At 36.5% G+C, this 13,860-nt stretch overlaps 1 protein-coding gene across 1 annotated transcript in view; it reads left to right on the top strand.

The window, feature by feature from the left end:
- Positions 1 to 495: 495 nt before the first annotated feature.
- The window catches only part of dysf (neuronal PAS domain protein dysfusion), a 92,091-nt gene continuing 78,726 nt past the window's right edge, over positions 496 to 13,860 (top strand). The window contains exon 1 of the mRNA XM_089092860.1: positions 496 to 579. Coding sequence (XP_088948986.1) covers positions 508 to 579 — 72 coding nt within the window. The 5' untranslated portion in view covers positions 496 to 507. The remainder of the gene's footprint in view (positions 580 to 13,860) is intronic.

The raw sequence follows: 13,860 nt of genomic DNA, 5'->3' as shown, positions 1-13,860 counted from the left end.
ATCGTTACTTATTTTTTTGCCGTAGGATTGGGCCAATATACTTTTAATCTTTTTTTTTTAATCAGTTCTAAAGCGAATATTTATAAACATTTGCTTTTAAAGCATATTATTACTAAATTAAGATCCTTCCCTTAGTCGAAAACAAATTCCTGGCGGAAAGGCTATATCCAAGGAGGGGGGATTAGATGGTTTGCCCCCCCCCCCCAAAAAAAGAAACTCCGACTCGTAAAAACGTAGCAAAAATGAATGTGGAAAAATTTTTGATGTATTTTTTATGTATTTTTTGTAACACCCCCCCCCCCCCCGAAAAAATCCTGGATACGTTCTTCCTGGCCGATGACAGTAGATCTCACACTAGGTGGTTGTCCCTCTTCCTTGAACAAGCCTCTACCTATGCAGCTTACTTTTCTCCACTTTAAGTTGTTCGTTTAACACATCTGTATTCAATTAGGACTAAAATAAATTGCATTTTAAGAGTATTTATTTCAGGCATTAAGCGGTTTTTTAATGATGATAACTCAAAGCGGAAAATTACTTTACATATCAGAAAATGCTGCTGATTATCTTGGACATTCTATGGTAAGTTTAACAAACTTTCAATAGTTCTCCCCCCCCCCTTCCAATCACATTGCTCATAACGCTAAGTGTGGCTCGCACTTTTCTGAAGACCCGATTTATCTTCAAAGAATTTGTTAGAAAGATAATAATAAAGTTTTTCTTTTGATTATTCATTGGCTGAAAAACCATTTATGCTCAAAGATTGTATATTGTTGGAAAATAAAATAAATTTAGATGAACACAAGTGGACATGCGCGTTGGCACACATTTTAGAAGATAAATTTTTTGAGCAGGGGCATTAATTCTAAAACAAAAGCATGCGTTTTACATGACAGATTCATAGTTTGTGCTTGTGTGCTTGTGTGCTGTGTGCTCTAAGTTTGTGCTTAGAGCTTTTTTGTTTGCGATTGCATCTAATAATAATGCTAATCCAGTTTTAGAGTTTTAGTTGCTATTGGCAACCGAAACTCTACGTACCTTTTTTTTCTAGAGTTTGTTACTACGAACTGATAAAAAGAAGCATGGCCACAAAAAACGCCAAAACTTTAGCATAAGCATCAAGGGGTTTAGGACAGGCCCTTCTAATATTTAATTACCAAATATGATGTTAAAAACAAAAGCTTTTTTCAAATGAAAGTAAAGAGTGATATCAAAACTTGAAACTCCTATACATAAAGGAACTGCTACCCAGCCCAGGTTTCCTACTCTATTCACTGAAATATAACTTTTTCGATTATTCAAGAATGAATTAGTCTTTCACAAAAGTAATGCAATAAAAAGTAGACGAAGAATTGTTTGGATAAAAGGAGAATGGAAGGAGATATTTATTCACATTGTCTTGAAAAAATAAAAAATTTAAGTTCAGATGTTTTGAAGGGCAATTGGCAAATGAAATACCTGCAGTTAACAGCTGACTATATTTCAAACCCTCTAAAGTACATTTAGGAAAACATAGGGCGGGCTTTATCGCATTAAGAGCTATTGAGGGGATAGCAGATCCCTCATGTATAAAACAATATTTGCCTTAATCATCTTTTATTTTCGATTTTTACTTTCATAGCTGGAAAGTAAAAACCCCCTGCTGGAATAAGGAAACTTCAGTAGGGGTTTTAAAGGTTATTTTCTATTAATAGTGATGGTTTTAAAGGTTTTCTCCTTCTATGGCTTGCAATCCATTGAACATGTGTTTGCCTCATTGTTTAATAAAATCCTGTTGAAACATGGGTAGTGTATAGCATGGGTAGTCATACTCCTGTTGAAGTGTATAGCATTTCGTCAGTAAATTCTATAAGTGAAAATATTTGAATCAGTATTTCGAATATTTCTCTATTTTTTGGATTAACATAAAATAAATACTTACCGAAGAGGAGTTTTCCATTGAAAAGTAAAGAGCCATATTAAACTTGAGACAAGTAGAAATAAAGTTCTTTAATAATTCAAGCTTATAAAGAGGCCCAAAATTACTATCGAGCCCAAACGATTAGAATTTAAAGTAAACAATCACATCAAATGAAGTCAAAAAATTCTAAACAAGTAAAAATTGAAATGAAAATTCAGGTCAAACTTATTGCAACAAATAGGAGTATGACTACTACGGTAATTTAGCTAACTCCTCTATGATACTCAATAAACTGTATTCTTGCTGAAGTCTTTTTATTCTGTATGGGTGATACCCCCACCCTAAAAAATGTCTTAAGACATCCTGTAAGAACTAGCATTTAAAATTAATTTTTTTTAATCCTGGAAATGCTTCTAGAACAAAACGATCGCCGCTTTTTCTGCTTAAGTGGGTGGGTTCATGCCGTTTTTAAGACATTTTTATTACAGTGGACACACTGGTCTGGAACAATGCTTACGCTGACGTCAAAAAAAAAAAAAAACAACGACAAAAAACAATAGACTTAGTTTGGACACAGTATATTTTTCACTGTCACTCCCACAGCGAAAAGGCATTGAAGCATTGTTTGATGTTAAACGGTTCAGGGCTTGGTATTACTCTACTTAAGCTAAACAACTCTTATTTGGCAAACAACTTAGCCATCTTAATTTTTATTTTTTATTTTTACTTTTCTATTTATATTTTTATTTCGCTTTTAAAACTCTTGGTACTATAGGTCTTAAGCTTTTAAAACAAAATTGTGTCATATAAATGTAGCCTACAAGAATCTAGTAGCGTTTAGAGGGGAGAGGCAAAATGTATTTTCAATATCTAGGGAGGGGCAAAGAAGTTATTTTTTTTCATTTTTACAATGAAAATACAAAGAAGGCATTTTTTTAATGAAAACGTACTCAGAAAAGGCATTTATTTTTTTTTTAAATCTAGGGAGGCAAAAATCTAGGAGGCACAGTCCCACCCTACCCAATCTCCCAATACTTTTATCAATTTTTTAAACGAAAATACAAATAAGGTATTTTACTGAAAATTTCCCCCAAAAGGTATTTTTTACACCTAGGGAGGCAAAATCTAGGAGGCACAGTCCCAGCCTGCCCACTCCCTCTAAAGACGCCACTGCAAGAGTTGAAACTTATTTGTGTGTGGTAAAATAATTTTCAAGACTTGCAGGTTCTAGGTGTTTATCCCCCCCCCCCTGAAAAATACCCCCTGGTTAAATACCCCCCAGCGAAAAATACCCCCAGGAAAATACCGCCCCTCTCCGCGGAAAATGCACCCTCAGAAAATACCCCCTCTTCCGGAAAACACACCCCTTTGAAAATATCCCCCCCCCCCTGGCAAATGCCCCCGGATTTACCCCTCGACCGGATTACCCGGAAATACCCCCTGTGGGAAATATCCCCTGGAAAATACATCCTCGCTTAAATGAAATCATTCCCAAAAACTCCCCACTGAAAATTCCCTAGACAATGCCCCCCCCCCCTGTAGAAAACTCCCTCGCGAAAAATATACGTATTTTTTCCAATAACAAATACTATCTGTAAGTAACTGACAAATATCAAAACTTAAAAAGGCACTCTTAGAGTGCCTTTGAAAAAGACAAACTTGTACAATCGGGTTCTCGATTGTTGTGTTTTCCGTGGGAGGTATTTTCCGCGGGGGTATATTTCCCGGGGGGCATTTGACAGGGGGGGGGGGGCATTTTACAGTGGGGGTGGGGGTAAAGCCTGGCCACCGACTTAAAATATATTGTCGCTATTGCTGGGCCTTGCTGTAAAAAATTTTTATGTAACCTAAGTTTCTCCTCATTTTCTAGATTCTCCCTCCTAAATCTGGATTAAACAATTAAGCCAGAAGCGCCTCTGAAATTCTAATTAATAGAAATTTTCTGGAAAAATGAAGTATAAAGTTGTTATTACAGTGCCTCGTTCCACAAAGGACCAAGAGTGCACGGGTACCTGGATATTTACCTGACAATTCATGAACAGGGATGTTCTTTAGTCTTCTTTACACTATAATCTTTAATTTGGGCGTAGGAATCTTAGGGGCCTTTCAAAAGCCAATTATCTCTAAGTTATTATTCATTATTTGTTATTCTTCCTAGTGTTTTCCTTGTGCATTATTTTGAGGATAGAAGGCACTACACAATATTCTAACCTAAATGTGTGCATATAAGGGTCTAGATCTCTAGTTGTCCACAATCTTATGTTGACCGCAATTCTAGGATACAGTTGATAACAGAAAAAAAAATGCTTATTTTGGAATATCTTTTGGAACACAATCGAGGGTCACTCGCTTTCAGGAATAAAGTACAACATGTGGCGCGTGCCAAGTGTGGCAGAGCTTTGCCACGAACAGAAAAAAGTGATTATTTTGGAATAATCCGCCACGCGTGGCGGAACCCTGTGGCACATATGGTGCTACCAAATATACACTAGGTGGCTGAAAGTTGGTAAGCCCTCGAACGTGCCCTTAGCAAGAGATAAATGATAAAACGAAGATGGGAAAAACTAAGAATTAGATCACCATTTTAACTGCTCAATGCCATTTACTCCAACTATGTTTGCAACTCAAACGTTCGCTACTTCAATCAAGGCTTCGGGTGTCTTTTTTGGTTTATTCAAAGTGAATTGGGTTTTCTTAGTCCATTTACTTATTAATGACAACGTCATGCTAGTCATTCTATGTGACAGAAAGTCGCGTTGTTAAGAATGAAGAAGAAGAAAAAACAGAATCGGGCAAGTTCTGGCTATTCAGTGTCGCTTAACTAACGGGTTTTCCTTAATCATTCAAGATATATGATATTGTGAAAATGCATAGGATGTGACTTGTGTTTTTGAAGTATTCATAAATAAAAACAAATGCAGAAGGCGAAAAACGAAGCCGAAATTTAGAGTGAATCGAATATTTTGTCTATTCGATATATAAGTGCTAAAAAAAACATGTTTGTCGGTTCTATGTCTAACACCCCTCTTATAACGGCCAAAATTGCTCTGTAATAGGCAAATTACACTTTTAAGGCCAACATGATCCGGGGATAGGAAGTTCTTACGGACGTTCCCTCGTTCTTTACACCTCGACTGTCATTACACTTGCCTCAATTGTCCATGTCCTTTAGGAGGGGGGTGTCTGGTCTTCAAAGTCAGGATGACCCTGGGATTCAATGTTTGCCCTTTCCCGGGTATTCGAACATACAACAGGGGTCCAGACGTCTGACTGGGACTGAAGAGCTATCTTAGATTCGCACAAGGAGTTTGAGGTTTTCAGCTTGCTCGTTATTAAGGAAAGAGATTTAGAAAAAATCATCCTCACCCATTTACTATGAATTTCGTTGCAGAAATTATACCCTGCTAAGTACCCTAAACCATTTGTGAAGAAAATGTGCAAGCTATCTTAGATTTGCATAAGGAGTTTGGGGTTTTCAGCTTGCTCGTTAATAAGGAATGAAGCAACCATTTATACTCAAAGTTAATGTTTTGTTTTTCAAAAAAAGATCACCAAACAGCAATAACCACAGGATACGCAAGAAGGGTGCTTGTCTCTTATCAGAATAGTTCCTTTGGAGGATTCTTATTGGAGATCCTTGGAGGAATAACTGTTATTCTTTCCGATCTTATTTTAAAACTTAAAGATTCCAATGCTGACCATTGGTCTGCATTGCGAAAGTACCAATCTCCTGCTCTGCCTTCGGCTAAAAGTGCAATGCGTGGTTGGGGGCCAATCATCCGACGCTTCCCGTGTTTTCGCCCAGATTTCTTCAGGTACCCATTTAGAACTGGGTTGACTCTGGACGAGCTTAAAGACTCACAGCTCCGACTCCAGTTCCAATCCGAATAACTAGCAACAGCAGGACTTGAACCCCTGTCCTCAGAAACAAAGGATTTCCAGTCTAGCGCGCTAACCACTTGGCTAGGACGGTGTCCCATTTGGTGTCAAACAATATTAGAGGTGCTCCCATTTTAGTGATCTCCCAGTAGTTGGGCATTCTCCTCTGCATTTTTATTCATTTTTTCACTATAACAAAAATTGAAGGTACTTGTGCATTATATGGTACACACGAAAAAAGTCAAGTTTGGTAAATACTAATGACATATAATAAAATAGGATGAATATACAATAGTTTAGAAACAAATTTGGGCCAACAATTTGCACATTAGGGGGTGGGGGGGGGGGGGGTAAAGCAAACCAAAAACTAAATACGTAACCTAAACTAGGTCTCTCACCCCCCCCCCGTACACCCCAAAAAAACAACAGTTTAAATATTGTAAACGCAATTAGCAATCACGCTTTGCCATTCATTTATCTCTTGCAAATACCCGTTTGACGGGTTTCCATCGGTAGTTCCTTGTACAGTATTAAATAAAAAAAACTAGTTTTTTAAACTGAAAGTAAGGAGCGACATTAAAACTTAAAACGAACAGAAATTATTCCGTATATGAAAGGGACTGTCCCCTCCTCAGCGCCTCGCTATTTACGCTAAAGTTTTTTATTGTTTTAAAAAATAAAGTCGTGTGACCGAGTCAAACTTTAGCGCAAAGAGCGAGGCGTTGAGGAGGGGACAGTCCTTTTCATTTACGGAATAATTTCTGTTCGTTTTAAGTTTTAATGTCGCTCCTTACTTTCAGTTTAAACAACTTGTTTTTTTTAATTTAATTTTTGAACATTTTTCAATTAATGCAGGTTTTGATTTTGGCTCACCGTACATGAATAATTAAAAAAAAAATTTCATATTAATTTACTTTTATTTAGTTAAATGGCTTTCTCGAAACTTGTTTAATTTTATTTACGAACGTTTTTATTAGTAATAAATATACGTATATGAAAGGGACTGTCCCCTCCTCAACGCCTCTCTCTTTACTCTAAAGTTTTTTTTTTTTTTAAAAAATAAAGTTGTGAGACAGAGTAAAATTTTAGCGTAAAGAGCGAGGCGTTGAGGAGGGGACAGTCCCTGTCATATACAGAATAATTTCTGTTCGTTTTAAGTTTTAATGTTGCAACTTACTTTCAGTTTAAAAAACTTGTTTTTTTTATTTAATTTTTGAACGTTTTTGAATAAATGCAGGTTTTGATCTTGGCTCACCGTACATGAATAATTAAAACAAAATTTTCATATTAATTTACTTTTATTTAGTTAAATGGCTTTCTCGAAACTTGTTTAATTTTATTTACGAACGTTTTTATTAGTAATAAATATACGTAACTTACGAATTAACTTACGTAACTATATTCATATTTCTATATTCATATATTTTTAATTTTTATCTTAGGGGACTCGCCTCATAGTTAGTACCTTGTCCTTTAGGCTAAATTTCGAATTTCGTTCCAGTTCTCTAAAAATGAACGCTGAGTCACAAAGACTGTTAATTAGAATAAATAGCTCTTATGGAAGTACTAAAAAATCTCTGGCTTAAAAAGTGAGGCATTGACTATAGGGTGAACCCAATCATATATGTAATATTTTCTGTTCGTTTGAAGTTTCGATGTTGCTGCTATTGCAGTTGAAATACTTGTTTTGTTATATTAAATTTCTGATCTTTTTTTTAAATAATGCTGGGAAGTCCGGCGTCCCCTTCATAGCAGTATCCCTTCCCCCCATGAAAACTTCCTTCATGGAAAGATCCTCCCACATAACCCCCGACCCACCCACCCCCCTCCCCCACTACCAGGAAAAATCTCCCCTGAAAACGTCTGTATACTTCCAAATAACCAATACTATATGTTAACATTGGGTAAAGTTCATAACTTTCAGCCCTCCCCCCGGGAATTTCGGGGGATTAAGTCATCCTAAAAGACATACTTATTATATTTTCCAACATGCTGAACAAAATGGCTATCTCAAAATTTTGATCAGGTGACTTTGGGAAAAAAATGAGCATGGGAGGGGGCCTAGTTGCCCTCCATTTTTTTTGGTCACTTAAAAAGGGCACTAGAACTTTTAATTTCCATTCCAATGAGCCCTCTCACGATATTCTAGGACAACTGGGTCGATACGATCACCCCTGGGAAAAAAAACAAAAAAAAAACAAACAAACAAACAAATAAACACGCACCCGTGATCTTTCTTCTGGTAAAAAATGCAAAATTCCAAATTTTTGTAGATAGGAGCTTGAAACTTTTACAGTAGGGTTCTCTGATACGCTGAATATGATGGTGGGATTTTAATTCAGGTTATTTAGCTTTTAGGGGGTCTTTCCTCCTTTTTTCGAAAATCAGCCAAATTTTCTCAGGCGCGCAACTTTTGATGGGTATGATTAAACTTGATAAAATTTATATATTTGAAATCAGCATTAAAATCTGATTCTTTTGATGTATCTATTTGTATCAAAATACCATTTTCTAGAGTTTCGGTTACCATTGAGCCGGGTCGCTCCTTACTTACAGTTCGTTACCACGAACTGTTTGATTAAATAAAAAAACAAACAAGTTTTTTAAACTGAAAGTAAGGAGAGACATTAAAACTTAAAACGAACAGAAATTATTCCGTATATGAAAGGGACTGTCCCCTCCTCAACGCCTCGCTCTTTACGCTAAAGTTTTTTATTGTTTTAAAAAATAAAGTTGTGAGACAGAGTCAAACTTTAGCGTAAAGAGCGAGGCGCTTAGGAGGGGACAGTCCCTTTCATATACGGAATAACGGAATTGTATCAAAATACCGTTTTCTAGAGTTTCGGAGGGGACTGTCCCCTCCTCAACGCCTCGCTCTTTACGCTAAAGTTTTTTATTGTTTTAAAAAATAAAGTTGTGAGACAGAGTCAAACTTTAGCGTAAAGAGCGAGGTGTTTAGGAGGGGACAGTCCCTTTCATATACGGAATAACGGAATTGTATCAAAATACCGTTTTCTAGAGTTTCGGTACAATACGGAATTGTATCAAAATACCGTTTTCTAGAGTTTCGGTTACCATTGAGCCGGGTCGCTCCTTACTTACAGTTCGTTACCACGAACTGTTTGATTAAATAAAAAAAAACAAGTTTTTTAAACTGAAAGTAAGGGGCAATATTATAACTTGAAACGAACAGAAATTATTCCGTATATGAAAGGGGCTGTCCCCTCCTCAACGCCTAGCTCTTTACGCTAAAGTTTTTTATTGTTTTTAAAAATAAATTTTTGAGACAGAGTCAAAATTTAGCGTAAAGAGCGTGGCGTTTAGGAGGGGAAAGTCTCTTTAATATTCGGAATAATTTAAGTTCGTTTTAAGTTTTAATGTCGCTCCTTACTTTCAGCTTAAAAAACTTGTTTTTTTTATTTAATTTTTGAATGTTTTTGAATAAATGCAGGTTTTGATCTTGGCTCACCGTACATGAATAATTAAAACAAAATTTTCATATTAATTTACTTTTATTTAGTTAAATGGCTTTCTCGAAACTTGTTCAATTTTATTTACGAACGTTTTTGTTAGTAATAAATATACATAACTTACGACTTAACTTACGTAACTTCTATATCCATGTATTTTTAATACGTATATTAGGGGGTTCGCCCCCTAGTCAATACCCTGCTCTTTAAGAGAAAGTTCGAATTTTGTTCCAGTTCTTTAAAAATGACTACTTAATCACAAAGGCTGTTTATTAGAATAAATAGCTCTTATGAAAGTACTAAAAAATCTTTGGCTTAAAGAGCGAGGTATTGACTACGGGGTGAACCCAATCATATATGTAATATTTTCAGTTCCTTTAAAGTTTCGATGTTGCTGCTGCTGCAGTTGAAATACTTGTTTTTTTATATTAAATTTCTGATCTTTTTTTAAATAATGCTGGGAAGTCCGGCGTCCCCTTCATAGGAATGTCCCTTCCCCCATGAAAACTTCCTTCATGGAAAGATCCGCCCACATAACCCCCGACCCACCCCCCCCCCCCACTACCAGGAAAAATCTCCCCTGAAAACGTCTGTATACTTCCAAATAACCAATACTATATGTTAACATTGGGTAAAGTTCATAACTTTCAGCCCTCCTCCCGGGAACTTCGGGGGATTAAGTCATCCTAAAAGACATACTTATAATATTTTTTTGACCATTCTGAACAATATGGCTACCTCAAAATTTTGATCAGATGACTTTGGGAAAAAAATGAGCATAGGAGGGGGCCTAGTTTCCCTCCATTTTTTTTGCTCACTTAAAAAGGGCACTACAACTTTTAATTTCCATTCCAATGAGCCCTCTCACGATATTCTAGGACAACTGGGTCGATACAATCACCCTTGGAAAAAAAAAACAAAAAAAAAATACAACTAACAAATAAACACGCATCCGTGATCTTTCTTCTGGCAAAAAATACAAAATTCCACATTTTTGTAGATGGGAGCTTGAAACCTCTACAGTAGGGTTCTCTGATACGCTGAATATGATAGTTTGATTTTCACTAAGGTTCTATAACATTTAGGGGGTCTTTCCTCCTTTTTTCGAAAATCAGCCAAATTTTCTCAGGCGCCTAACTTTTAATGGGTAGGATTAAACTTGATGAAACTTATATATTTCAAATCAGTATTAAAATCTAATTCTTTTGATGTATCTATTTGTATCAAAATACCGTTTTCTAGAGTTTCGGTTACCATTGAGCCGGGTCGCTCCTTACTTACAGTTCGTTACCACGAACTGTTTGATATAGCGGTGTGTACCATAAAATGCACAAGTAACAAATTGAATTTCTAGATATTGTTTTAGTCAAGACTTTGCTCCTTAGATGAACCACTTCCAACGTGTTCTGTACATGGGTCAGGGGTATGTTATGTGGTTAGTTTGTCAGATAACTCAATATTCATAAAAGTCCGAATAAGACGTGTCCATTCCGCCCAAACTTTAAGCCAGTATTTTTACTCTTAGATTAACCGCTTCTAGCCCAAAGTATCCATGTCACAGAAAGATGATAAAGGCATGCATTGAACTCCTAGCGTGTGACTTAAGCCCAGTGGATGAGAAAATAAATGAATACGATGACACAATCTTAGGCTTTATTGTAAACAGGATGATTTAATTTTGTCACCAGGGTCGTCAATTGGATTGATGATTATTCGGCCTCCCCCAGGTTTTCAAGAAAAGAAAATTACCCCCTCTCCCAGATATTTAATAATAAATTTTCCCCCCTCCCCCTAGATTTTCGTGAAATGATGCCACTTTTTCTCACTGACCGAGTTTTGATGAAAACCCTATGTTTTTTTTTGTTATCAAATTGCTGGATTTATCATGTTTCTGCGACATATGCATGTCTCTGGGGAGGAGGAAGGGAGCATATTGTTGATTTGTTAGAGAAAGAAAAAATTAAGTTGTCTTAGCTACAAACAATCAAACTACTTCTCTAAATATAGTCTCATAACTTGTAGTTATTTCCTTCAGTTCCATTTCTTTGTTTTAAGGTGGGGTTTTAGGGAAAATGAGGATTTGGAGAGAATGCAAAGGAATAATTTTAAGAGAGTTTTTGGGCACATAATCCATTCACAGTGTTGTACTGGAAGGGGATTTGGGACTAAGTAGGTTAAAAAAAGATAGGTTAATAAGCAGGGGCGTCGTTTGGGAGGGGCAAGGGGGTGGGGGGGGCAGTTGCCCTTCCAATAACGTGGAGAAAAAGTTATTATATAGCCCATGCTCCTTGAACATCCGGATATAGACCCCTCTCCCCCCTACCAATGAAAATACCGTAGATTCGCCCCTGTTAATAAGAATGGTGAAGTTTTGGATAAAAATTTTAAGAAGTAAAAATAGGCTAGCAAAAGAAGCGTATTTTTGATTGTTGGAGAATAAGATAGGGGTAGGGCTGCCGTAGGAAATTAAGAAAATTTTTGATGAAGTAGGATATTCGTATTTTTGGAATGAAGGTAAGGGATCGAATTCGGATATAGGGGTTGATAAGGTAAAAGTTAGGTTACACGAGCTAGGAATACAACACTGGGAGGTTCGGGAGGAGGCCTAGGGATCTCTGAGTCTGTATAATACAGTGAAGGTCATGTGGGGGAAAGACGTTTATTTTAAGTTTGGGTTGAAAGGGGAAGAAATAAAATGGATTTTGAGTTTAAGGCGAGGGTCGATTGATATTGGGGAGAGAGAGAGGAAATTTAGTATGTTAATGAAGGGCTGATACATCGTGAAAGATGGCTCTCTTTATAAATAATTTCGTGAAGATTCATATATAAATACGTTTTTCTTTTTAATTTATTTGTGTTTTTTGTCGGTTTTGTTTTGTATATGTTCTGTATTTTTCCTATGGCCCGACGGCTTTTTTTGGAAATACAAACATACATACATATATACATACATGCGGAGAAGAAGCAGTAGAGGCTGTAGTATGTGTCTCTCAAAACGAGGCAAAGGAAGCGGAGATATAGAGGCTGCAAATAAATATTTCCGATGGGCAATTATTTACCAAGAGTAGTCGGTACTTTCCCATTATCCAGGCCTCTCTAAAAAGTCCAGTGTGGTTAATGCTAATGAAATAAAATAGGATGAATACATAATAGTATAGAAACAAATTTAGGCTATATATTTGTACATTAGGGGGAGTGGGGGGCAAAGCATAACATATATTAAATACGTAACCTAACCTAACCTAGGTCCCCCCCCCCCAAAACCCAATAAAACAACACCTTAAATATCTTAAAACCACGCTATACAATGTATTTCTTACAACGGTGTATTGAATCATCTCGTAAAAACGGGTTTTTCATTGTTTCTCTCCCGTTTGACTGTAGCATCTCTTGTTGGACTTCTTAGAGAGGCCCGGTTAATGGGAAAAAGTACCGAGTAGTCTGCTATTATATCCAGAAAATGGCGAAAATACTGACTATATGAGGTTTTCCCAGGGTAGTAACTTTCAATAGTAACGAAACTTTTAGGTAGAATTTAAGAATTCCACATGTGTTTAAGCACCTCTAGGGCAATGAAGAATTGCTGGTTCTCAAACAGACAGAAAAAATCGATCTGTATTTGCTCAAGATTTACTGGAATTATCGAGGTATCCTCCATCCTTGTCTTTGGTTCACATTGACCGTTGTTTTTTTTTCGCTTTTTTTGCAAAACGGCTTATGTACAACAGATGCCGCAAACATGGGAAAGCAAAAAGGAGTATGAGACCCAGTAAAGGTAGAATAAAAAGTGAATTAGTTAAAATTTACAATGAATAACGGTCTTCAACGACTTGGGTAAGATATTTTAATTCGGCCGATAAGCCACACTTTTACTTGAACGTGCTACGAAAAGAATTAAATGCACCACAAAAAAATTTTGTCTTTTTTTCGTGAAAACAGATTAGTGTGAAAAGGTCTACAGAGTTAACCAATGTATTGTGCATAACCGGCCGGGTACCCATTAGGGAGGCAGATGGGTGGGACGATTGCACCGCCGTATATTTTGAAAAATACCTTTTTTGGCATTTTTATTTTTAAAATTGAAAAATACACCCCCCCCCAGATTTTTAAAAAAACACCTTATTTAGTATCTACATTTCAAAAAATCAAACAAATCCTTGCCTCCCCTCCCTAAATGTTCGTGAATTGGCACAAATGATAACTAATTGCATTTTTTATCAGCCCCGTAGTCTGGAATGGGTAGTTATTCTTTTTGTCAGAAAATCTTTATCCCATTATAATTTTTTTATATCCGTTTCTTTGTGGATTATAGAAGAAACCCCCAGAGCCCCTGGCAACCATTTTTTCCTTGGGCATCAAGTTTGACATTACGACCAAATCTTTACGCATGCGTATATTGAAGTGTTGCGTGATAGTCATTTCTTTTTAATTTCGAACAAGCGGTGAGAGCATCCCAGCCATTACTATCCAGTCAAAACAGTAGCAGATAATCTTTTTAAGGAAGGCGGATGTACAGACATAACTGTATCTGACCATACATACTTGACGTAATAAAAAAACTGGTTTCGGCTCTCTTGACTCTGCCTAACTGGTTGCGCTCCAAGCATTTTAATA

This window comes from Artemia sp. Qi Xiang Cuo, chromosome 8 (genome assembly GCF_049724085.1).
Source record: "Artemia sp. Qi Xiang Cuo chromosome 8, ASM4972408v1, whole genome shotgun sequence".
Classification (NCBI taxonomy): domain Eukaryota; kingdom Metazoa; phylum Arthropoda; class Branchiopoda; order Anostraca; family Artemiidae; genus Artemia; species Artemia sp. Qi Xiang Cuo.
Note: the sequence above shows the minus strand (reverse complement) of the source record. Positions and strands in the feature narration are given on the sequence as shown.